Source organism: Lissotriton helveticus, chromosome 6 (assembly GCF_964261635.1).
Source record: "Lissotriton helveticus chromosome 6, aLisHel1.1, whole genome shotgun sequence".
Classification (NCBI taxonomy): Eukaryota; Metazoa; Chordata; class Amphibia; order Caudata; family Salamandridae; genus Lissotriton; species Lissotriton helveticus.
The window spans coordinates 1,339,309,310-1,339,334,957 of record NC_136067.1 but is presented as its reverse complement, the minus strand read 5'-3'; the positions used below and the strand labels follow the sequence as shown (position 1 = coordinate 1,339,334,957).

Genomic DNA, 25,648 nt, shown 5'->3' with positions numbered 1-25,648 from the left:
TTCTGAATGATGCAGAATACTCTTACCAAGTCAATAGATCATGGTTTTAATCCATCACCGTTTTTTAGCTCACTGCACCATCCCAGCTCAGAACCTGGCTATATGCAAATTAGTCTGTTCCTGTCCCAGTGCATGATGGGAACAGGGCAAACCAAACTACCAAGCCAATTCTTATACTGGGAAGGAAACAAGCTTCCGGGGACCGGTTTCTGGCATCACAGCCTTCTTCGGCCCGGCTTGCTTGAATCCTGATGGTACAATGAGCAAGGGACTCACGTCTGAGTATACCCTCCCACACATAGTGTGGATAAAACCGATTTTGGAAAAGGGGGGTGGTGATGGGCAGAGTTTCTGAATGATGCAGAATACTCTTACCAAGTCAATAGATCATGGTTTTAATCCATCACCGTTTTTTAGCTCACTGCACCATCCCAGCTCAGAACCTGGCTATATGCAAATTAGTCTGTTCCTGACCCAGTGCATGATAGGAACAGGGCAACCCAAACTACCAAGCCAATTCTTATACTGGGAAGGAAACAAGCTTCCGGGGACCGGTTTCTGGCATCACAGCCTACTTCGGCGCGGCTTGCTTGAATCCTGATGGTGCAATGAGCAAGGGACTCACGTCTGAGTATACCCTCCCACACATAGTGTGGATAAAACCGATTATGGAAAAGGGGGGTGGTGATGGACAGAGTTTCTGAATGATGCAGAATACTCTTACCAAGTCAATAGATCATGGTTTTAATCCATCACCGTTTTTTAGCTCACTGCACCTTCCCAGCTCAGAACCTGGCTATATGCAAATTAGTCTGTTCCTGTCCCAGTGCATGATGGGAACAGGGCAAACCAAACTACCAAGCCAATTCTTATACTGGGAAGGAAACAAGCTTCCGGGGACCGGTTTCTGGCATCACAGCCTTCTTCGGCCCGGCCTGCTTGAATCCTGATGGTGCAATGAGCAAGGGACTCACGTCTGAGTATACCCTCCCACACATAGTGTGGATAAAACCGATTTTGGAAAAGGGGGGTGGTGATGGACAGAGTTTCTGAATGATGCAGAATACTCTTACCAAGTCAATAGATCATGGTTTTAATCCATCACCGTTTTTTAGCTCACTGCACCATCCCAGCTCAGAACCTGGCTATATGCAAATTAGTCTGTTCCTGTCCCAGTGCATGATGGGAACAGGGCAAACCAAACTACCAAGCCAATTCTTATACTGGGAAGGAAACAAGCTTCCGGGGACCGGTTTCTGGCATCACAGCCTTCTTCGGCCCGGCTTGCTTGAATCCTGATGGTGCAATGAGCAAGGGACTCACGTCTGAGTATACCCTCCACACATAGTGTGGATAAAACCGATTTTGGAAAAGGGGAGTGGTGATGGACAGAGTTTCTGAATGATGCAGAATACTCTTACCAAGTCAATAGATCATGGTTTTAATCCATCACCGTTTTTTAGCTCACTGCACCATCCCAGCTCAGAACCTGGCTATATGCAAATTAGTCTGTTCCATTCCCAGTGCATGATGGGAACAGGGCAAACCAAACTACCAAGCCAATTCTTATACTGGGAAGGAAACAAGCTTCCGGGGACTGGTTTCTGGCATCACAGCCTTCTTCGGCCCGGCTTGCTTGAATCCTGATGGTGCAATCAGCAAGGGACTAACGTCTGAGTATACCCTCCCACACATAGTGTGGATAAAACCGATTTTGGAAAAGGGGGGTGGTGATGGACAGAGTTTCTGAATGATGCAGAATACTCTTAGCAAGTCAATAGATCATGGTTTTAATCCATCACCGTTTTTTAGCTCACTGCACCATCCCAGCTCAGAACCTGGCTATATGCAAATTAGTCTGTTCCTGTCCCAGTGCATGATGGGAACATGGCAAACCAAACTACCAAGCCAATTCTTATACTGGGAAGGAAACAAGCTTCTGGGGACCGGTTTCTGGCATCACAGCCTTCTTCGGCCCGGCTTGCTTGAATCCTGATGGTGCAATGAGCAAGGGACTCACGTCTGAGAATGCCCTCCCACACATAGTGTGGATAAAACCGATTTTGGAAAAGGGGGGTGGTGATGGACAGAGTTTCTGAATGATGCAGAATACTCTTACCAAGTCAATAGATCATGGTTTTAATCCATCACCGTTTTTTAGCTCACTGCACCATCCCAGCTCAGAACCTGGCTATATGCAAATAAGTCTGTTCCTGTCCCAGTGCATGATGGGAACAGGGCAAACCAAACTACCAAGCCAATTCTTATACTGGGAAGGAAACAAGCTTCCGGAGACCGGTTTCTGGCATCACAGCCTTCTTCGGCCCGGCTTGCTTGAATCCTGATGGTGCAATGAGCAAGGGACTCACGTCTGAGTATACCCTCCCACACATAGTGTGGATAAAACCGATTTTGGAAAAGGGGGGTGGTGATGGACAGAGTTTCTGAATGATGCAGAATACTCTTACCAAGTCAATAGCTCATGGTTTTAATCCATCACCGTTTTTTAGCTCACTGCACCATCCCAGCTCAGAACCTGGCTATATGCAAATTAGTCTGTTCCTGTCCCAGTGCATGATGGGAACAGGGCAAACCAAACTACCAAGCCAATTCTTATACTGGGAAGGAAACAAGCTTCCGGGGACCGGTTTCTGGCATCACAGCCTTCTTCGGCCCGGCTTGCTTGAATCCTGATGGTGCAATGAGCAAGGGACTCACGTCTGAGTATGCCCTCCCACACATAGTGTGGATAAAACCGATTTTGGAAAGGGGGGTGGTGATGGACAGAGTTTCTGAATGATGCAGAATACTCTTACCAAGTCAATAGATCATGGTTTTAATCCATCACCGTTTTTTAGCTCACTGCACCATCCCAGCTCAGAACCTGGCTATATGCAAGGACAGCAGCAGAGATACATTCCCTATTATCAACAAATTGCCCCGTACATTTCGTAGAAATGTGGACCCAAATTTTAAACATGTCTGATACCAGTAGCATTGCACATGTATTTAAGACAATTTTTTCGGGACTGTTAACACCCTTTGAAACAGTTCTGGGCATCTTTCTGAATTTTGTCTATTCTATCTTCGGCGGTCTGGCTCTACTTTTGGGACTCGTAGCAGGAATTTTATTTTTGATCCTTCTGCTCCGATATGGCAAGCCAAGCCACAGACAAGACTCCAGCAACGATGGGAGAAACGATCCTAGCTATACGCTACAGGGACCGCATCACTAAAGTCCTTGGATTAACCCGGCTAAGAGATCTAAGTGCAACCTGGTTTCTTTCATTCAGACCTATCTGGCAAGATTGCATCTTACCTGTGCTTCGATGTCTGCTATGCGGAGAAGAATGCGTGTTGGACGTCTGTCTTACACTACCATCAGCAGTACCAATGGATATAGATACCTTGCTAGGTCCGGTAACGACTCATGCATCGTGTTGTCCCCAGCGGTTACCAATTCTGATGACGGCATTCGTTGAGACTACACCACTACGATTAGGTAGCGGTGAAGTAGGAGAGGAAAGCAGCACCAAACAGGTACAACCTTCTGTGAGCATTGCTGATCCTGACATCGATGATAGCAATCATTCTCACATATGCACAATTTCAGCATTTTCGAACTTGGTCGAACTTTCACCTGATGTTGTAGACCAATTTTTTGCGAGTCTGTCTGAAATGACGTTTTCCCCGGAACAAAAAGAATAACTTTTTAAAACAACGAACACACAGCGTTCCCTGAACTCTGAATTCGGCCTTCAGTTTTTGATACACAGCTACTGAAAACAATTGGAACTATTTTTTCCCTTGAGAGCAAAATTTTTTTTTTCCCACTTCCAAAATATTTACCCTCTTTTTTGGCACAAAGTACTCTGCTCAAAGTAGAACTATTCTTGGAGAACAGAGCTTCTATTTTAGGAACTCTAGAGAAAATATTTTACCTCAGCCTCTAGCACATGTACAGCATTTGTATAAATATGTGATGGAATGGTCTCGACCTTCTTTTCTGTATTCAGAGCCTTTCATGTGTTATTTTCGCAATTTCATTCAGCTGATATATATATGCATTTAACTGAATGATAACACTGCTTGAAAAGCATACAGTACCAATACTCATTTTTCATGTATTTGCCATATACCATTTCAAATGCAATTTATGTATTTTGGGGTGGGTTGGAAAATACACATGCATCATTATGTTTAATATTGCTTAGTTTTTAGTAATGATGGACATTAATCCGTGGAGTGGGTGTTGTGTTTCTATCTAGGACCCTAATTCGATATTCCCGATTGATGCCCTTATATGGCTATAATAAATAATATCCTTATAAAGGCATAAGAATCATATCCATATTTAGTAATAGCCCATGCAGTCCTAATACGGCATGGCTACTCCCCTAGACTCCTAGAAAGTACAACGCGTTCTTTAAACAAACCAAGCCTCCAGCAGCCCGGGAAATCCCCCTGCTCTTGTTTTGATTTGCACAAGAACTCCTAGAGTCAGAAAGAACTGTTAGTTCTTGGTGACGTCTTATGTCCAACCTTACGTCAAACCCGGCACCTTTCAGGTATAAATATACCAACGTTGCCTTAAGCAAACACACTGTGGTTTGGAGCAGAGGGGCTATCTACTTGCCCGGAAGCCCAGCTAATGCGAGGAGCCGAAGGAAGCCGCCCCTCCCCTTTGACGCACAGAGAAAGACGCTGTCTTTTTCTCCAGCCGAGAAAATCTAGCTCCGGTGTTTCCAGCCACCCTTGCGGGTTGCTGGGATATCGAGTCCTGAGAGAGAGATACAAGACCTCCTTCATTCTAAGAACCAAGGTACGGAGCTGACTATCCTTGGCAAAACCAACTTAACTTAAACTGCTACTTAGTTACTCCTTCCCACGTATTAGGCCTAGGTCAGGTACACCAGGGTAGGCGTAGATTAGAAGCACCAGTTGAGTACGTTAGTCAATGTTTTTATGTATGTATATATTTTATCCATTTTAAAGTATCATATGGCTAAGAAACCATATCAATGCTTTTACAGTATTATTTAATAATACTCCTTTTACTGTACGCACTTTAATTTATGCTAAGTATTGCAATTGTGGCAATTCATTTCTCTTGCATGAGAAAGAAGACTGCTCAATAAATAACACCTTTTATTGAAAACGCCCGTCTCTCTATTTCTCTGCACTCTGGTGAAACTAAGTATGCACGATTGATTGAGCGAAATAAGTTGTCTTTTGTTTTCACACGACTTTAGAGTAACCCTGGGCATAGTTCGTGAAGTAGCGCTACGCAAAGCTACGCGAAGTGCACTTCGCACTAGGCAAACTTCACGTAGCACTACGCGAGCTGCGTAGTAGCATGTTCGCACTGTGCAAGATGCATTTTCAATGATTGCACAGTGCAAACAAGCATCCGGCACTGTGCAATCATTGAAAACTGCATCTTGCACAGTGCGAGCTATAGTTTTCTGCCGCTCGAGTAGATTTTTACTTGAGTGGCAGCTTTCTCAACGCGAACTTGTAGTTTCTCATCGCGAGCGGTCGCGAGCATGCACGACCACTCGCAATGAGAAACCTGACCTCCCCAAGTTGAGGGTCTCGCCGGGATGTCATTTTGCTTGCTCGCGGTCGCGAACATGACGTTGAGGACGGCGAACAAGCAAAAAATGACCGCTGCACTACGCTACGCTGCGCTATGCATGTTCGCACTGTGCTACGTGCAGCTCGCGAAGTGCGAAGTTGCGCAAACTTCGCAAACTACGCTAGCGTAGCGTAGTGCTTCGCCCAGGGTTACTCTAGAGATACACTCTTTATTCTGAGGGAGCAAAGTTGTCATGTTATATGGTTGTCAGAAGCTAATCCCTTCTTGTCTAAATGAGGAGAGTTACCTCTTTCCTGAACATTCGAGAAAGTTTCTAGTGACCTCTGAGCTAGCTGGCAAAACTAATTAAGTCTAATATAGTTATTAGAGACCTAGTCGACCTCCGTCCTACGTCTACACTGCTGTTTATATTATTCCAATGCGCAGAGCCTATTGGGAATAGAGGAACTACACTACAATAGATCCTGTTGGCTTAGCGCTTAAGAGTCTGTTTCAAACTCTGACAGGAGTGGGGACACCAACTGGGTAGAGCCAGGAATATCAGTGGCTACCATTTGCTTCTGCGAGCCACCATTCTCTCTATACCTTATCTCATGGGGCATTAAAGCACATCAGGGCAGACCTTCAACAGGACTCACACACCCCACTCCTTGCTCTTTTTTAGCGTCTCAAGCTAAGGGGGTGTGACAAGGGGTCAATGCTATAATGTAATCTGCTGTCAAATAGGTTGAGATGGTGTGCGTAGTATGTAAAAAAAAACAATGAATACATGGCCTAAAGATTTTCTTTGAGGCCTGCTGTTCGGGCTGCCGAATGTTGTGGTTGTCCATTACCACGGCTGTTTGATTATTATTCCATCTTCAAATACTTTCTTCCATCACCCCATCCTCCATGTCCCTTTATCTCACCCTTGCAGGTTCTTTTTCATCCTTGTTTTTTCTACCTTAGTCACTGTTTATTTTTACCTTTTCATCCCTTCCTTCTATTATGCTCTGGGCCAAAGTTTGGTGAAGAAATAGAAGTCCCAGTCCCCAAAAATGAGTACAGGTGCCCACCATCTGCATCCACCAGCTCAAAATAAGCAGTGGTGTGATGTGATTGGCTCTAACTCTGGCATTTTTGTGAAACAGTGTTCATTGTAGTGATTGGCAGCTTCTACCAATAGAGGTCACAGCACTAAACACCTTCAAAGTCAAGCAGTGTTCTGGTACATTATTTCCTTTGACTACAACTACTCTTTCCATCTGCTTCAAATAAACTATAATGGCATTTTAAGAGACACACTTCAAAAAATGTAAGCTCTATTTCAATCCCTCAGCTCTGCTCCATCCTTTACTGTGTGTCTTCCTTTCTTCTTTTGAATGGTATTTACCTGGAGTATCTAATCTCCTCAGTGCTAAAGTCTCCTTAGTCCAAATCTGGACATTATTCTTCCACAAATCAGAAAAGAAAGAAGTATTGTGAAGTAAATCCAACAAAAGCATGCTACTCCAGTAAACCTCAGAAATGAAAGAACACGCAGTAAAACAGAAATTGGACAGTAAAGCAAATTAGCAGATTGCTATCAAGATAGACAATATAGCATCAAAGTTTACATTTTATTGTGTAAATGCATCTGATTTTACATGGTTTAATTCTTATTTTTTTACTATTCGCAAAAAAATATAAAAATTACAACTAAGAAGTTTTCCTTGTTGCAGGCTATTATTTCACCGGGGACGGTGCTCATCGGTCTAGAGAAGGATATTATCAGATAACTGGTCGTATGGACGATGTCCTAAATATCAGTGGCCATCGGCTGGGAACAGCAGAGATTGAAGATGCAATGGTATTTTTTATGCAATTGATATTCACTACTCAGTGTATGTTAAAGAACATTTTTCAGGTTTCTTGTTAACAGTATGTGGGAATTTACACGCTTTTTAAACTCTTGCATCACTGTGTAACAAAGAAGTTATTAGCAACACCAAATCACTGTGAATTGGGTAAGTTGTGTTACAAAATGTACCACAAATTAGTTTGCTGAGCCCCACCACCTTAGTTGGGGATGCAGTTTTAAATTTAAACAAGCATTGGCAACACCAACATGCTTCACCTATGTGACATCTATTGGCTTTCTCAATGCTTGTTTAGACATGTTGCTTTGCTACATGGCTTAAACCCTTCACTGCTAGTCCTTCCCTTCCCCCGTGGCCCGTGCTAAGCCTTTTTTTGGGTATTTGGGGTAGTTCGCACTTAGGCGTCTGTAACTTTTTGTCCACATATGGTATCCATGCCAAATTTGCGTCCTTTTCTTCCAACATCTCGAGGATTCTAAAGGCACACTGGGTTTGAGGATTCGCATGGATAAGACACAAAAATACCCAAAATACAGCAATATTGGTTTTTTTTGTTTTTAAAATGGCAAAGAAGTTCTGCAGAAAAAAGTGTCTGGTTTTTCCCTACAAATGGTATCAACAATGGGTTTGTGGAACTGAAATCCCTATCTTCTCAGCTTTCAGGGACATGCAGACTGTTGTCAGAAAACCAAACTTTTCTACCCAGTTTTGGCATTTTACTGGGACATAGCCTATTTTTGCTCTTTTTTTGTGCTTTCTACCTCGTTCCAGTTAGTGGTAGAAATGGGTCTGAAAGCAATAATGGATCCAGGACAGCTATAAATTTCTGGAAAGTAAGCAAAATTCTGAATTCATCAAGGGGTCATTTGTGTAGATCCTTCAAAGTTTTTTTAATAGAAACTAACAGTTGAAAATAAAAAATATTGAAATTGAGATGAAAAAAACAGCCATTTGTGCCAACATTTTCACTCCTTCTAAGAATGACAAATTTTTTAAAGCAATACACTGGTACATCTGCTGAACACTTCTGGTTGCGAGGATATATAGGACTTGTAATAGTAGTATCGTTATTCTTTTGTTTCATAAAGAAAACGATAAATGCACAGCATCATAGTACAATAAAAAATATTTCCGCTTCTCCCCGTCCTCACAATAAAGTAATATTGAGAGAAATACAAACACTACTATACCAGAGAGTGTATTTAGTCATCCTGGTGCTTTGGGAAATACCCCTCCATTCCTCAGCCAACATGGATTTAATTTTAAGTGGCTTAATCTCAATCTCAATATTCATCTCCAGATCCTTGAGGATACCAAGTGCTTCAAAAGTTCATAAAGTGACTGTAGTAATTGGCTACCAATTTTGTGGTTTAGTAAAGTGTTGAGTAAACAGCTCCATCAAAATGTTTACAATGAATTGTATTGATGTGGGGGAGAAGACAGCTCCTCCAACAAGATAAAATCTACATATCATTCACAAATGTTAACAAACATGTTTTTTTTCGGATAAAAGATACTTCTTTGTAAGACTAGCTAAAAGTTGTATTATCCATCATGGTAAAATAATACACTCAGTTACCTATATCCAGTTCATGTACGATTTATTTATATTACTTACGTACTTATGGAATATGGTTAGCATGACTCAACGGTCAATTTCATGCAGAAGTTATGTTAGATGAATAAATTCAGTACTGTCATTAATTAAGATCCCATAAAATTCCCTGTTCTTACAACTTAATTTATTTTTTCGTAATGACATATGGACATATAAAGTGCTTTATTTTAGATCATTTTGTGATCGGGTTTGACAGTGTCCTATTTCTCAATCTCCATACAAATAACAAATATCTGGACAATACAAAAAATAGAAATTCTGTACGATCACTTTTTAATATCCTGGTAATCTGAATTAATCCTTTAGCAGCCAGGATCCGAGATATGGGGAACAACCATATTTTCCTAATATGTTTGTACTTAGGCAAAAGAATACAAACTGTACTTCTGTTTCAGAAACACCCTCATACACAGGACAACTGGATAAAACATTAAGACCATTCCAATTAATGCAGAAACTATTGACTGGAAGAATGCTGTACCTAAATTTTAGATGTAAGGATTTCGCAAGCAGTGGTTCTATGCGGTTCAAAAAGTGTTCCTGCTGGATATTATCTTTAAGCTTAAAAACCTATTTGTCAGTGTCCCTGCTGTACTCCTGCAAAGGAAATTCTCATCTACATATATCCAATACCTTTTAAAGGAGTTCAGAGACCTTTTCTGAATGCTTTCAGGGTTAAGCCACAAACCACTCATGCCCAATTTGACCATTCATCCTTTGATGTAATTAAACCACTTATATAGTAGCGAAAGCTGACTTTTTACTATTTGTGGGGACCATGACTATGTACTAGTCAGCCTTACCCGTAGGTAATCAAATTGTTTCATCTCCTCTAGTGGCATAGAGCCCAGCTTGATACTACGCTTAAGGAACTTATGACGATTAAAAAACATAAATTTGGTTTTTAGGGGGTTAAATTTGAATCCAAATACAATACAATATCGGACTTGTAGTTTCACCAAGAACCTGAGGACCCCATAGCAAATAACTGTGCTACATCTTGCAATGGTTTTTCAATGTATTCCGGGTATATTGCAATTCATTTGGTAAAATATAAAGAGTAAAAAATAGGTACCAACGAAACCAATGTATATTAATGAAATGGGAACGAAATATAGAGTTTAGAAACAGTGTTATTTGCACATCTCCAAAATTGTGAGTACCCATACAAGCCTATGAATTAGAAGTCACTTTTCAAAATGACTGCTTTTTTACAAAGTGTCCTAGAAATGCAAAGAAAGTCAAAAGGTAATAACACGTATTCTACTATTCTGTGTTACCCTAAGTCTCCCGATAAAAATGGTACCTCACTTATGTGGGTAGGCCTAGTGTCCGTGACAGGATATGACCCAAAATGCAACGTGGATACATTATACTTTTCCAGTGAAAACAAACCCTTTTTTGCAATGTGCTTAGCTGTGGATTTCGAACCCTAGCTCTGCCGCCAACTAGGGAAGCCTAGCAAACCTATAAATGTTTTAAAACTAGATACCCAGGGGAATCCAGGATGGGATGACTTGTGTGGCTCTCTCCAGGTTCTGTTACCCAGAATCCCTTGCAAACCTTAAACTTTGTCAAAAAATAGTTTTTCCTCACATTTCTGTGATGGAAAGTTCTGCAATCTGCATGGATCTGCAACATTCCACCCACCTTACATTCCCCAAAGTCTCCCGATAAAAATGGTACCTCGCTTTTGTGGGTAGGCCTAGTGCCTGCTGCAGGGGAAGGCTCAAAACGTATTGTGGAGCCGGGGGAGAGTAGGGAGGTACAGCTTGCCTAGATCCACCAACATTTTCCTACCCAGAATCCCCTGAAAAACTCAAATTTAGCTTATAAAAAGCAAATTGTCCCGGTGCAGTGATCCCACGGAGAAAGGTGAGGAAAATTAGATTTTTTAGTTAAATATGAGGTTTGCAGGGGATTCTGCGTAGGAGAATTATTGGGAGCTCCATGAAAGGCATACCTCCTTTGACTCCCCTGGCTGTCTAGTTTTCAGAAATATCTGGCTTAGGTAGATATCCGTAGATAGGCGCTGAGCCCGGGACCAAAAACGCAGGTGCCCCCTTGCAAAATCAGGTCATTTTGTGGTAGATAATTTTGATGTCTCCCCAATACATTTGGGCCCTTCCCTGCCCCGGGTACTAGGCCTACCCACACAAGTGAGGTACCATTTTTATTGGGAGACTTTGGAGAATGGTTGGTGGATGGAAGTTTCTGTCATCCCAGTGATCCCACAACTTATCCACACAGAAATATGACAAAAATGAGATTTTTTCAGCTGAGTTTGAGGTTTACAGGGGATTCTGGGTCGGATAACGTTGTGGGATCAACGCAAGCCATACCTGTATGGAATTCCCGGCTGTCTAGTTTGTAGAAATGCCTGGCTGAGGTAGGTTTCCCTAGATGGCCGCCGAGCCCAGGACCAAAAATGCAGGTGACCCCCTTGCAGAACCAGGTCATTTTGTGATAGGTAATTTTGATATCTGTACAATACTTTTGGGCCCTTTGCCTGCCGTATGCACCAGGCCTACCCACACAAGTGAGGTACCACTTTTATTGGGAGACTTTGGGGAATGCTGGGTGGATGGAAGTTTGTGTCAGCCCAATGATCCTTCAACTTATCCACACAAAAAAATAGAATTCTTTCAGCTAAATTTGAGGTTTGCAGGGGATTCTGGGTAGGAAAATGTTGGGGGATCCACGTAAGCCATACCTCCCTGGACTCCCCTCACTGTCTAGTTTGCAGAAATATCTGGTTGAGATAGGTTTCCTGAGATGGCGGGCAAGCCCAGGACGAAAAACCTGGTCGGTTTGTGATAGATAAAGTTGTTGTCTCCACAATATGTTTTGGGCCCTTCCTTTTCACAGGTACTTGGCCCATCCACACAAGTGAGGTACCTTTTTTATCAGGAGACTTGGGGGAAATGCTAGGGTGGTCTGAAATTCGTGGTTTCTTTCTGAAGCGTGAAAATTATGGCACAGTATTGCAAGGAAAATGTGACATTAGTCACATGTTGAGGTTTGCAGGATATTATGGGTAAGATAACTTGTTAGTATCCACAAGAGGCATCCCCATGTACTCCCCTGGGTGTTTAGTTTACGAAAGTTGGTTTACGAGTTGGTTGGTTTTTCCTAGAGGGATGTATACCTTGGTAGGAAAAGAGTAAAAAGACAATAATTACTGCACAACCATCTATTCCTCAAGCACACACACATACTGGTTAGATTTGGCACGAGGGTGAGTGATGGTTCAGTGAATTAAAGTTTATTAACAAGAGATTTCACAAAAAGGAAATGCATGTTAATAATTGAAAGAACAAGAAACTAAACCATTGACTCACAGCTCGTGAGCGGTAAGTCACAACAAGGCATCAGCCTCTTTACAGGCCATTCATACACCTTTCATATGTGTGACCCACACAAAACCAGTCACACCTCCAGTCAAGGGCCCAGCACATAACAACACTCAAATCAACAGACAAGGCAATTCAAGGGCCCATCACTTTCACATGCCCACATGCATGACACAGAAACCACACTGGCTGACAGATTGTGTGGACTGGCATTTAGCTACCTTTGTATGTAGTGACCAGCAGCAAGTCACTACTCAAACACCGCCAGCTAAACTCCAGTCCACATTCACCACTAGCCAAACGCCAGGCCACGCATTACCACAGCCAAGCCCCAGTCCACACACACCGCCAACCAAGCGCCAGTCCAAGCACACCATCAGCCAAGCGCCAGTCCAAGCACCAGTCCAAGCACCCCCAGCCAAGCGACAGTACACACACAATGCCAGCAAAGCGCCAGTCCACACAAACTGCCAGCCAAGCATCAGTCCACGCACACCACCAGCCAAGTGCCAGTCCACGCACAAGCTAGCCAAGCGCCAGTCCACGCACACCACCAGCCAAGCGCTAGTCCACGCACACTACCAGTCTGCACACGCCGCTATCACTCAGGGCAGTACATACAAGTCTCCTTCTGTGTACCCCTTCGCAAACAGACTCTACATTTCCTATTGGGAGAGTCTTTTGTGGGTGTGGAAGAAATATGATCAGGAAAGTAGTGATCTTTCATTCCAGCCACATCTTCCACCCCTCCAATTCTAGAAACACTTGCCTGTTCCACTACAACAAGGCTGCCTATCACGGACTTCACAAAAGTCATTGTTGACTCAGGAGAACAATCCTTAATTGCAACAAAAGCATTAAAGGTTGCCAAGTGAAAAGATGGATAGCCAACTTCTCACACCAAATGTGAACCTTATAAAGAGCAGTGTAAGGTTCCGACCTCTGATCTACTCTATCAACACTGACCATGTGACTATTATAGTCTAAAATGCACACACGTTTGCGCACTTCAGCAACCTATCCCTAAACAGTCACAGGTGAAGTGCTTTCATCAATAATGGTAGTCTGCATGCAGACATCTCTCCTGTCTGCAAACTTCACACCTAAAAGTTTTTCACTACGCAACGCACTGCACTGTCCCCACTCAAGCTTTTGACAAACAATTTATTTTAGGAAATCTTTACGGTTAGAGCGGATTGTGTCTCAGGCAAGAGTGTAAACTTTGGCCAATTCCGTGAACAACTGCACACCAGTGTAGAAGTTATCTACATATAAATGGTGACCTTTGTTAAAACGTCTTCTACCAAGTTGCCCCAGTATTGGAACTTTCATAGATTCCCATGCTTTTGTATCATTCCCCGTCGTCGGAATGGGAGTCTCGGTAACAAAAATAACATATCAGTAGGTACAAAAGAGAAAGAAAAAGGCCTAAGCCTCATTCCTTTTTGTAGCATATCACCCTCTTTTTGTAAAAGAGACCAAACTTAGGCATCAGCCAATCAGAAGAGCCTCACCCCATTGCACCCTCCTGAAGGAACCTCAGAGCCTCAGATTTTCTACCGCACGTTGTGCTTAGGGAGTCTCCTTTGAGCTCTGCTCATTTCATCTCTTTTCAAAAGTTTTCTACAGGATTTCTCTTCAGGATTGTACAAGGATGGCTGACAAGGAGAAGAAGGCCCTTTTCAAACCATGTTCCACCTGTGGCAAAAAAAGGTTGTTTGTGGAGGATAAACATAAGGATTGTATTTATTGCCTCTATCCGGATCATAAGGCAGAGGACTGCAAGATCTGCTGCTCTTTTTCTATCAAGACCCACCGGGATCGTGCTGGTAGACTTCTGACCTGGCTCCAAAAACAGAAGGAAAGGAAACACGCAGTTTCCAGTGACAGTGAGGAATCATCGTCAGCTGTGTCATCTAGAAGGTCAGTCAAAAGGGGTAGGGGTTCCCCTTCTTCTTCTGTGGAACATCCTTCTAAGGCCTCAAAAAAGACCCCCAGAGAGTCTGAGAGCCACGGTCCAGGCAAATCTCCTCACCATAGTGAAAAGGAGAGGGTAGGACCATCTACGCCTTCTAAGGGTTTGAAGACTGATCCAGTCTTCAAGAAACCCTCTTCCCAATCTTCTGACAGAAGTTCCAAGTCATCGACGATGAAGGCGTCGTCGACGGAGGTTCCGTCGACGAAGAAATCGAAGCCAAAACTGAGACTGGTTACGTCGACGGGCTCGTCGACGGAACACTCGACGAAGGGATCGTCTGCGAGGATGGAAGCATCGACGACAGCTACAACAGCGTCGATGAGAAGGTCACAGACGACGGCATTGTCGACGAAAGGGTCGACGACGACATCAACGTCGACGGCAAAGTCGACAACGAGGGTGACAGCGACAACGACGATATCGACGACGTCCGTGTCGTTGACGAGGGCCTCGACGGCGACAACAATAACGACGACTACGGCTGTAATGTCGACAGTCTCATCGTCAACGACATCGACGACGCCTATCTCGTCGTCGAGTGTTCAAGCGTCGACGAGGCATGTTCCGTCGACGGAGTCGAAGACGACTGCATTCAGTCGACGATCTTTGCATCAGAGAAAAGAATCACTATTTCTTTGACAAGAATTACACCGGAGATGACATCTCCTAGAAGAGTAACCCCATTCCCACCAGCTCTGCTATTTGATGAGGAGGAGTCAGATGAGGATGATCAGGACTCATATGGCTACGTTAACAGTCCCTCTCAACTTCTGGTCCAGTGTCAGGAGACGGACTCTGAAGGAGGGTATGACCAAGAAGATGGTTATCGTCATCAGGCTGCCCAATCACAGCATTATTCAGGTCAAGACATGGTTTCGGTACCATGTTCTTTCCTTCAAGACCTGCATAAGATGCTGCAAGATTACAAATCTAGGGCTGCAGGGACTGTTCCGGCTCCAGTTGCGCAAGCCGCGCCTGTCTCGGCTCCTGCCTCAGCGGTTGTTCCTGAGTTACCTGTTCAGGTGTCCCCTCAGCCACAGGCATCAATTCCACAAGAACCTTCCAGACCAGCAGACAGCCATGATTATTCCTCGGATGAGGATCATGATTCGGATAATGGAACTGATCAAGCTACTGAATGGGATGAATACATCATTCCGGACCCTCCCTCTCCATGTCCGGATCCGGTGGATTCCCCGCCAGCGGATGTAGGTGGTTTTCATCAGCTGATGGGAAGAGCGGCTGGCAGGTTCAAGTTGGCAATGCCTGCGGTGGCCACCGAATGTTTCTTGTATGATTTCAAGGAACCGTATAGGAAGACGACAAGGTCCATACCAATAGTGCAACATCTGTGGGAGGAAGGCCTTAAGGCTATGAAATGCCCAGCTACGGTGGTCCCTGTACTACCGCGTCTGGATAAAAAGTACAAAGCGCCTGAGGATGGTCCAGCTGCCTTAACGGGCCACCCAAGACTGGACTCTGTCATTTCTCAAGTGGCACAGAGAAAATCCCGCAACCCTTCTACTCCTTTAACAACTCCTCCAGACAAGGAAGGATGGAGATTGGACAATGCTGGGAAGAGATTCTCTTCAATGGCGAGTCTCCTGTTGCAGGCAGCTAATGCCCTGGCAATATTGGGTAGATATGACCACCAGCTTTGGTGTGATGTCGCAACGTTTCTGGATCAGCTTCCTCCAGAATCGAAAGCAAAGGCAAAAAAGGTCTGACAAGAAGGAGAGGCAACTTTAATGGAGATCATTGACTGTGCCATGGACATTGCCATGACGGCGTTTCGTTCGTTGGCTGGAGCTGCAGTCCTCCGTCGCCAGGGATGGCTGAAGGCGACCTGGTTTCGACCCGAGATCCAAAATAAAGTCTTAGATCTTCCTTTTGATGGAGAAGCACTGTTCGGGAAAATTGATTGACGACACTCTCCAAGACATCAAAAAAGACACCGAGACCGCCAGATCTTTGGGTACGCTTCAGTACCGCAAAACTCCTTTTAAAGGGTCCAGAGGCAGAGGTACAAACTACAGAGGATCTTATCAACAACAGAGATACTCATCCTACGGCTCAGGTTCCCAACAATACCGCCAGCCTTATCAACAAAGGCAGGGACAATCCTCCAATTACTCCAGGCCTTACAACAAAGGGAAACAGGCTCGCCAGGGACGTGATACGTCCAAGCGACAATAGCGGCCTCCTGGCTCTTCCTACTGTATCCTCCTCCAAGAAGTCGTCAGTTGGAGGCAGGGTATCCCAATATCTTCAGAATTGGTCCAAGATAACATCGGACCATTGGGTGCTCAACATAATTCGAAAGGGCCATACCTTGGAATTTACTCAAATCCCACCACCCAAGCCGCCTGCAGCCATTCCATCGAAACACCTGCGTCTTCTGCGGCTCGAAGTTCATCAAATGCTCCTGAAGGGGGCTATAGAGCCGGTTCCCTCCGACCAAAGAGGACAGGGGTTCTATTCCAGGTTCTTCCTGGTAAAAAAGACGCTAGAGAAATAGCGCCCCATTTTAGATCTCAGGGAGCTCAACACCTATCTCATCTCCCTGTCTTTCCGGATTGTCTCTCTTCAAGACATATTGTGGCTGATCAATCCGGGGGATTTCATGGCCACGCTCGATCTCGAGGATGCGTACTTTCACGTACCGATTCACCCAGCACAAACAAGGTTTCTACGATTCACAGTAGCCAAGAGCCACTTTCAATTCAGGGTTTTACCCTTTGGTCTTCGCTCAGCCCCGAGGATCTTCAAAAAGGTGCTGGCGCCAGTAGCGGCATTCCTGCGAAGGAATCATTTTCAAGTCTTCCCCTACCTGGACGACTGGTTGCTGAAGGCCACGTCCTGGGGAGCAGCGCGGGACGCTGTTCAGGCTTGTACAAACCTGTTTCGAAATCTAGGACTCACTTTGAACAGACAAATCATCTCTGGTTCCGTCCAGAAAGGCACGTTTCTTGGGAGCCATCCTGGACTCAAAACTCTCAAAGGCTTTCCCAACCCTAGAGAGGTGGGAAAAACTGCAGACCATGGCTCGGGACTTATGAAAAAGAAGGTGTCTTTCAGTACACCGCTACAAATCTCTGCTGGGGTTAATTTCGACATGCATATCTCTGATTCCTCACTGCAGACTGTGAATGCGTCCTCTGCAGGAACAACTGGACATCCAATGGCAACAGATTCACGGATCATTCGACGACAGGGTGACCGTCACTTCGGCGATGAGAAGAGCGGCCCTATGGTGGACAGACCAGAGAAACTTGTCCCTAGGTCTATCCTTCGTAAGTGATCCATCTCCTCAAGTAGTGACAACGGACGCGTCATTGGAGGGTTGGGGAGCAGTGATGCAAGACCTACATATCAGTGGCCATTGGTCTCCTCACGATCGACGGCTCCACTTCAATCTCTTGGAACTAAGAATAATAAAACTGGCTCTACAAGCCTTTCTCCCGCGCCTAGGAGGTTTACAAGTGCTCATCAGGACGGACAACACCACGGCCATGCATTACGTGAACAAGGAAGGAGGAACCAGGTCTCTTCCCTTGTCGCAGGAAGCTCAAGATATCTGGAAATGGGCGATCCTTCACGGGATGTCGCTAAAGGCAGAACACTTGCCAGGAGTTCTAAACGAGAACGCCGACAGGCTGAGCAGGTTATCCTCAGTCAGTCACGAGTGGGAGTTGAACCAGCGAGTTCTAGAAGAGGTCTTCAGCCAGTGGGGCAGACCAGCAATAGATCTCTTTGCCACACCGACCAACAAAAAATGCCGTTCTTATGCAAGCAGGCTTCACCATCGAGGATCATTGGGGAATGCGCTTTTGATAGCCTGGTCAAGGACATTTGTCTACGCCTTTCGCCCCATCCCACAGATCCCGAGGCTTATCAGGAAGATCAAAGTGGAATCATGCAGGATGATCTTGATAGCCCTTGCTTGGCTGAGACTGTTCTGGTACACGGAGTTCCATCTGTTGTCACTAGCTCCTCCTCTCCCCTTGAGCACTATTCCAGATCTCCTTACAATGTCCGAAGGACAGGTTTGGATCCAGATCCACAGTCATTACACCTGACAGCATGGCTCCTGAGCAGCGAGAATGTATGAATCTCCCCATCTCAAACGAAATTAAAGAAGTCCTCTACCAGGCGAGAGCTCCTTCCACGAACAGGACTTACCGCTTCAAATGGAAGAGATTTTGTATTTGGTGCAGGAGAGAGGAAGTTGACCCCTTTACTTCAAAGCCTCATCAGCTTCTGCCTTATCTCTTGTCCCTGGCTAAGTCGGGGCTGGCCCATTCTTCTACAAAGGTTCATTTGGCAGCCATTTCAAGATACAGACGGTCTGAGTCTGGACCTTCGTTGTGGTCTTCCAGGATTGTTAAACAATTTCTAAAAGGCTTCTTCCGGGTCTATCCACCAGTGAGGCCTCCGCCCCCTACTTGGCACCTGAATCTAGTCCTCACTCAACTCATGAAAAGCCCATTTGAACCAATTCATCGTTCAAACATGAAGTTCCTTTCATGGAAATTGGCTCTCCTCCTTGCCCTCACACCGGCAAGACGTATTGGAGAATTGCAGGCTCTCACAATCCAGGAGCCTTTCCTGCAATTTAAAAGGAACACAGTGTAGTGTCCTCTACATAAATAAAAGCTCAGGAACCAGAAACATGAGTCAGGAGGTATTTATTAAACCTCAGCCACAGGAGACAGCATAACAACTGACACAAGAGAGAACATTGTCAAGGCATGGTTCCAGAACCACTATAGGAAGGTTCTTGGTACATTAAAGGTACAGTAACTAATAAGTAAGCACCATCACATATCTCCCCCCCAACAGAAAAACAAGAACAATGAATAGAGTGACAACAAAATAATAACAGTAATGAAAATGAAAGAGTCATAAAGCATAGTCTTTCAAATAGGAGGGTGGTCTACGTATTCTTTGACATCTAGAGGGAAACATGGATAAATTAAGATCATTGGCAGGATTGGAAAATGAATGAGATACACCCTGTCTATCATGAGAGAGATCAGGTACAGGTATTCTTGACTTAACGACAACAACTCTGCTTTTATTCCAAATTCTACCATCCTCTGTTTTAATGGCATTTCTGAATATTTTCACAACTGCTTTTACATCCGAAAACTTGGACCAATTTCTACAACCAACAGGAGCTTTGATACGAACTAGATCACCAACAAGAACTTTTTGAGCATTTACACACTTTCTTTTATCGAAATAAAACTTTCTCTCATCTTGCTTTTTCTCCTCCCTCCTTCGCCATTCACCTATTCCATTATCAACCAGACCTTTATTAAGATCCATCCAACCAGGACATAGATAGGTGTTGGGAGCTCTTCCTTTAAATAAAACAAAGGGAGATCTACCTGTAGTCGTGTGGGGAGCATAGCGATAAGCATTTATTCTGTCTTGAAGGACAGATTTCCAATTTAATCCAGATGATCTAGCTAATTGTATAGCCTCCTTCAGGGTTTTATTAACCCTCTCAACAGCACCGTTGGTTTCTAGATGGTACAAAGAACATTTTTTATGTAAAATACCAGATTTTTCCAAAAACTCTTCAAAAACCCTCGAACAAAATTGTGGACCATTATCTGATAAGAGGCTATTAGGGAAACTTTCTTTTTTTAAAGATGGTATCTAGAAACTTTATTACCTCTTCAGATGTGGTCTCCCTTACAGCGCTCACCTCAATCCATCTGGAATAAAGATCCATAAGAACTAAAAGATAAGGTGTATCACTTACACCAGACAAAGGACCAACTATATCTATGGCTAGTTCATCCCAAGGATGTCTTGGAAGGGATCTTTTAACCATTGGCATTTGTCTAGTTTTTAGAATTTTATCACTGGCAGAGCATTCTGGACAATCTCTCACTAACCTTTCTATCTCTAAATCCATCCCTGGCCACCAAAATTGCAAGCGTAAAATTTCTTTGGTTTTCACAATACCAAGATGCCCAGAGTGAGCATGAGATAAGAGTTTCTTTCTGATACCCAGTGGAGGAACCATTTTTGTTCCCCTGGTTAAAAAACCAGAGTGAATCGCAAGTTCATCAGAAACCAAGGTCCAGGGTTTCTTTAAACGAGAATTATTGCTCAAGGAAAGCATTACTCCTTTTATTTCTTCATCTTTTTCAAGTTCATCTCTCCACTCCTTTTCTTCAATCGCTCCCTCAGTAATCTCACATACATTTATAGATTCATCACAACAACCTATAATATCATCTTCTTCAAAATTCTCTTTCCCAACCATTCTCGAGAGACAATCAGCAGATTTGTTCGATACACCTGGAATATATTCAACGGAAAAATCAAACTCTTGTAACGAAACAATCCATTTTCTAATTCTTGATGAGATCGAATCTAAACCCTTTTTATCAAAAATTTCTTTTAAAGGCTTATGATCTGAGAAAACTAGAATCTTTGTTCCCCAAATAAGATTTTTTAATTTTCTCAGAGCCCAATAGATGGCGAGAGATTCTTTTTCTATAACGGAATAGTTTAATTCCGAACCTCTTAAACATCTTGAAGAACAGCAAATCAAGTTGTCCTTCCCATTTCTTTTTTGCATTAGGACAGCACCAAGTCCTTTTTCACTAGCATCGGTGAATAAAATTGTAGGTAGACCTGGCACAAATGCCTGAAGAGAGGGAGCCTTGTTCAATTCAGATTTAATCCCAACAAATTCAGATTTGCATACATCAGACCACACATACTCCACATTCCTCGATGTCAACCTTCTCATAAACTGTGTTTTGTCTGCAAAATTAGGAATAAACTTCCCATAGAACTCCACCATACCAAGGAAGGAAATTAATTCCTCCTTATTCTCTGGATCTTTTATTTTGTTGATGGTGTCAACTAATTCTTTTTTTGGAAAGATGCCTTTGTCAGTTATTCTATGCCCTAAGTAGTTTACTTCCTTCACACCAAATTTACATTTATTCTTTTTTAGTGTCATACCTGCGTCCTCCAATCGTTTAAGCACAGCACACACACGACCGAAATGTTCTTTTGAACTATTTCCATAAATAAGTAGGTCATCTTGGTAACATCTTACACCAGATATTCCCTTTAAAATTCTTGCCATAATCCTTTGAAAGACGGAAGCCGCTGACACAAGGCCAAAGGGCATCCTTTTATATCTAAAAGTACCCATGGGGGTGATAAAGGCAGTTAAGTCCTGAGAATAATCATCTAATACAACCTGATGATAGGCTGAGGCAAGATCAAGTGTGGTGAAATATCTAGCACCTTCAAGGGTGCTAACCATTTCATCAATGTTCGGAAGGGGAAATCTGTCTACAACTACTTCCTTATTTAATGCTCTTAAATCAACACAGAGCCTAATCTCACCAGTTGGCTTCTTAACTATGACAACGGGAGCCAACCACTCAGTAGCCTCCACTTGTTCAATGACATCATTCTTTAGCAATTTGTCTATTTCTTCTTTTACCTTATCCTGTTCCATTAATGGTATCCTTCTAACTTTCGCTATGATAGGAACAGCATTCTCTTTTAATCTAATGTGATGCTTATAACCTTGCAAGCAACCTAAATTTTCTCTAAATACCTTTGGAAATTTGTTAGCTAAATCCTCTCCCAATTCCTTATCCGACACATTCTTCTCCACTATATCTACTTGATGAATTTGTACTTGTGGATCTGCATTGGGATCTAAAGTTATACCAAGTTGACCTTGATGAACCCAGCCCAACAAGATGTCACCCTTCTTTGCCACATATATTTTTCCTACGATAATTCTACTCCCAAGTTCAATCTCCGTCATGAAACAACCAACCATTTTAATTGGGTTATCTGAATATCCAAGAGGCCTAACATCCGATCTCATTAGTCTTACTTTACCAGCAAAATGATTATTGAATAATTCTTCATCAATTAAGGTAATACGAGAACATGAGTCGAATTTAAAATCTATCATTACATTTCCTACTTTTACAGGATGAATTGGATGATCACCTTTCTCACATTTTATCTCAAATGTAACAGTTCTGACTTGTGGTTGGGACTGATTCCAACGTTTCCTATACATATCAGGTCTAAACATTTTTGATCTGCAACATTTACCATAATGTCCCTTCTTGCCACACACATTACATATAATTCTTAATGCAGGACAAACTGGAGAATTAGCTAGATGGCCTACTTGACCACATCTAAAACATGCAAATTTATTACTTTGTCCTTGAAAATTGTTTTGAGACATAGGATTTGTAGTAAAGTCATCTTTTCCTGAGGTAGACTGAGTTTCATTCTTCTCATGTTTCTTGACTTGACATATTACTTCTTCAACTTTTGTGTCTTCTTTCTTTTCTTCAATAGATATTTTATCTTTTTCTTTTTTTAATTCTCCAACGCACTTCGTCATGTGTTCTACTTGTTTAGCTATAGCTAAAACTTCTTCAAGGGGTGGTTCATCTTTTAACCAGAGTTCTTTTCTTATTTCGTCATGGGCACATCTGAGCACAAATTGATCCCTAATCCTTTCATCGAGTGTTAAGCCAAAATTGCAAGAGGAAGCCAGTTTCCTTAATGAAGAAACATAGTCTTCTACAGTTTCATCTCTCTTTTGTTCCTTTAAGCCAAAATGATAGCGTTCCATAATGGTACTAATTCTTGGAAGATAGTGTTTATCCAGTTGTGCAATCGCAATTTCGTATTCATTTAGATTACGTTGTTCTCCAGCAGAGAGATCAGGGAGATGCTCTAAGACGTCTTGTCCTTCTCCTCCCAAACAATGTAAGAGAAGAGCTAGTTTCCTCTCTGCACTGAGGTTAGTTCCACAAACTCTTGCGTAGTTGGCAAAAATCTTTTTCCATTTTTTCCATTTAATATTGGGTTCTCCTGGAGTATTTAAAAAAAATGCGGGTTGAGTTACATTTTGCATGTCTAAAGCTTCCCTTTTTTTTTTTTTTTTTTTAAGTTGTAATTATATTTAATTCTTTATTATTTTCCTTTTAAATAGGAGAATTAATTCTTCCTCTTTTTTTTTTTTTATTGTAGGAAAGGAAGAATGTTCACAACAAGCAGACTTTGTTTTCAGAACTTTCCTTTCTCTTGCTGTGTTCTTTTCCCTTAGACTAAACGATTGTTGAGTCAAAGAAGATCATGGAATCCTTCAACAATGGTTAGATTAGAATGAGGATATCTAGATTCTGTCTTCCTTTCTTATACACGTAGTTTAATCATATGCACAAAAAGGTTCTTTTGATGACAATGTAAACGTTCTTTTATTTCACCGCGTTGTATTTTTAAAACATAACATCAGAGGGCGCTGTTTCATCACAATTGCAGGAGACAAGTAGCGCGAGCCAAGGAATTCAAGCGCGTGTATTGCTCGTTGTGCCAATTTCACATAAGCGCGAGCAAAGCAATCTGAGCGCGAGCGTTGCTCAGCGCGAGCGATGCTCGTTTTGTCAACTTCACGAAAAGACTATTCTTTTCGTTTTAATTAAATTATCCTCCTCGAGAAGCCTCCCGCCTTACTCCTCACCGCTTTTAATTGTAGCAGCCGCTGGGAAGACGCCGCTTCCTTCTTCTTTATATAAACCGCCGCTGGAGGAGAAGGGGAGATCTTCTTCTTTTCTTTCTCTCTGTGTTGAGGTGGGATGTGAGTTCACCCGATCGTCGCCATAAAATGTAGTGTCCTCTACATAAATAAAAGCTCAGGAACCAGAAACATGAGTCAGGAGGTATTTATTAAACCTCAGCCACAGGAGACAGCATAACAACTGACACAACGGAGAACATTGTCAAGGCATGGTTCCAGAACCACTATAGGAAGGTTCTTGGTACATTAAAGGTACAGTAACTAATAAGTAAGCACCATCACACACAGTTATCTTGAGAACTAACCCAAGGTTCATACCTAAAATACCCTCGGACTTCCACTTGAACGAGCGGTTATTCTAAATGCGTTCTTTCCTCACCCGGCTACACCAGCGGAGAAGTCGCTGCATTCTCTGGATGTGCAACGATGTTTAAAATTCTATTTGGATTGTACCAAAGGATTTCAGAAATCCTCCCAATTGATTGTTGCTTTTGGTGGTCCAGCAAAGGTCTCCCGCTGTCAAAACAGGGGATTGTAAGATGGATTCTACATTGCCATACTGCAGCAGGTAAACCACTGACTGGCAGGGTCCGGGCACATTCCACAAGATCAGTGGCTTCTTCAACAGCCCTCTTCGTGGGGGTGCAGATTAAGGATATTTGCAGAGCTGCTACCTGGAGCAGCTTCCACACCTTTAGTAAGCATTACTGCTTGGAACCCTTACAGCAAGAGGATGCGGCAGTGGGCCAGGCTGTCCTGAGGAACCTCTTCCAATAATTGGTGAGCTTTCCTTTCTATCCCACCTTCCGTTATTTTGCACATTTTGTATCTTTATGTCATGTTGGCTATTGCTATGTATTTATGACACAAAGTGTGTTTTTTATTGCTAACAGCTTGCTACTCTGATACAAAAGCATGGGAATCTATGAAAGTTCCAATACTGGGGCAAGAAAACAAGTTACTTACCTGTAACTTTAGTTCCCCAGTATTGGTAACTTTTATAGATTCCCATGCGCCCACCCACCTCCCCGGGGAAAGCTCAGCCTACAGCAGATATGGTGACTGTTACACAACGGCTACGAAAATCTGAGGCTCTGAGGCTCCTTCAGGAGGGTTCTATGGGGTGAGGCTCTTCTGATTGGCTGATGCCTAAGTTTGGTCTCTTTTACAAAAAGAGAGTGATATGCTACAAAAGGGAATGAGGCCTAGGCCTTTTTCTTTCTCTTTTGTACCTACTGCTATGTTATTTTTGTTACCGAGACTCCCATTCTAACGACGCGGAATGATACAAAAGCATGGGAATCTATGAAAGTTACCAATACTGGGGAACTAAAGTTACAGGTAAGTAACTTGTTTTCTTCCCACACAATGTTCTCACTCACTCCAAAAGTGGAAGGACAACCAGGGGAGGTCATTCCTGGAATCCCTACCAGTCTACACACTGAAATTAGAGATATATCCAGTCCTACTGCCACACAGTATATACATCTTAATTCTATAGCGTGCACTCTTGCTAGGAATGTACTGCCTAAAAACCAAGCAGTCCTTGGACAAGATCAAAGACTCATCCACAGCCATTTCTTTCCCTTGAGCATAGATCTCAGAAAATCAATCTACAAAGTGATCAATGACAGGCCGAATCTTAAAAAGACAATCACAAT

General features: G+C 43.0%; 1 protein-coding gene across 1 annotated transcript in view; it reads left to right on the top strand.

The window, feature by feature from the left end:
• Nucleotides 1-25,648, top strand: part of ACSS1 (acyl-CoA synthetase short chain family member 1) — a 1,294,163-nt gene that overhangs the window by 1,005,191 nt on the left and 263,324 nt on the right. The window contains exon 11 of the mRNA XM_078649067.1: nucleotides 7,300-7,427. Within this exon, the coding sequence (XP_078505193.1) occupies nucleotides 7,300-7,427 (128 nt within the window). The remainder of the gene's footprint in view (nucleotides 1-7,299; nucleotides 7,428-25,648) is intronic.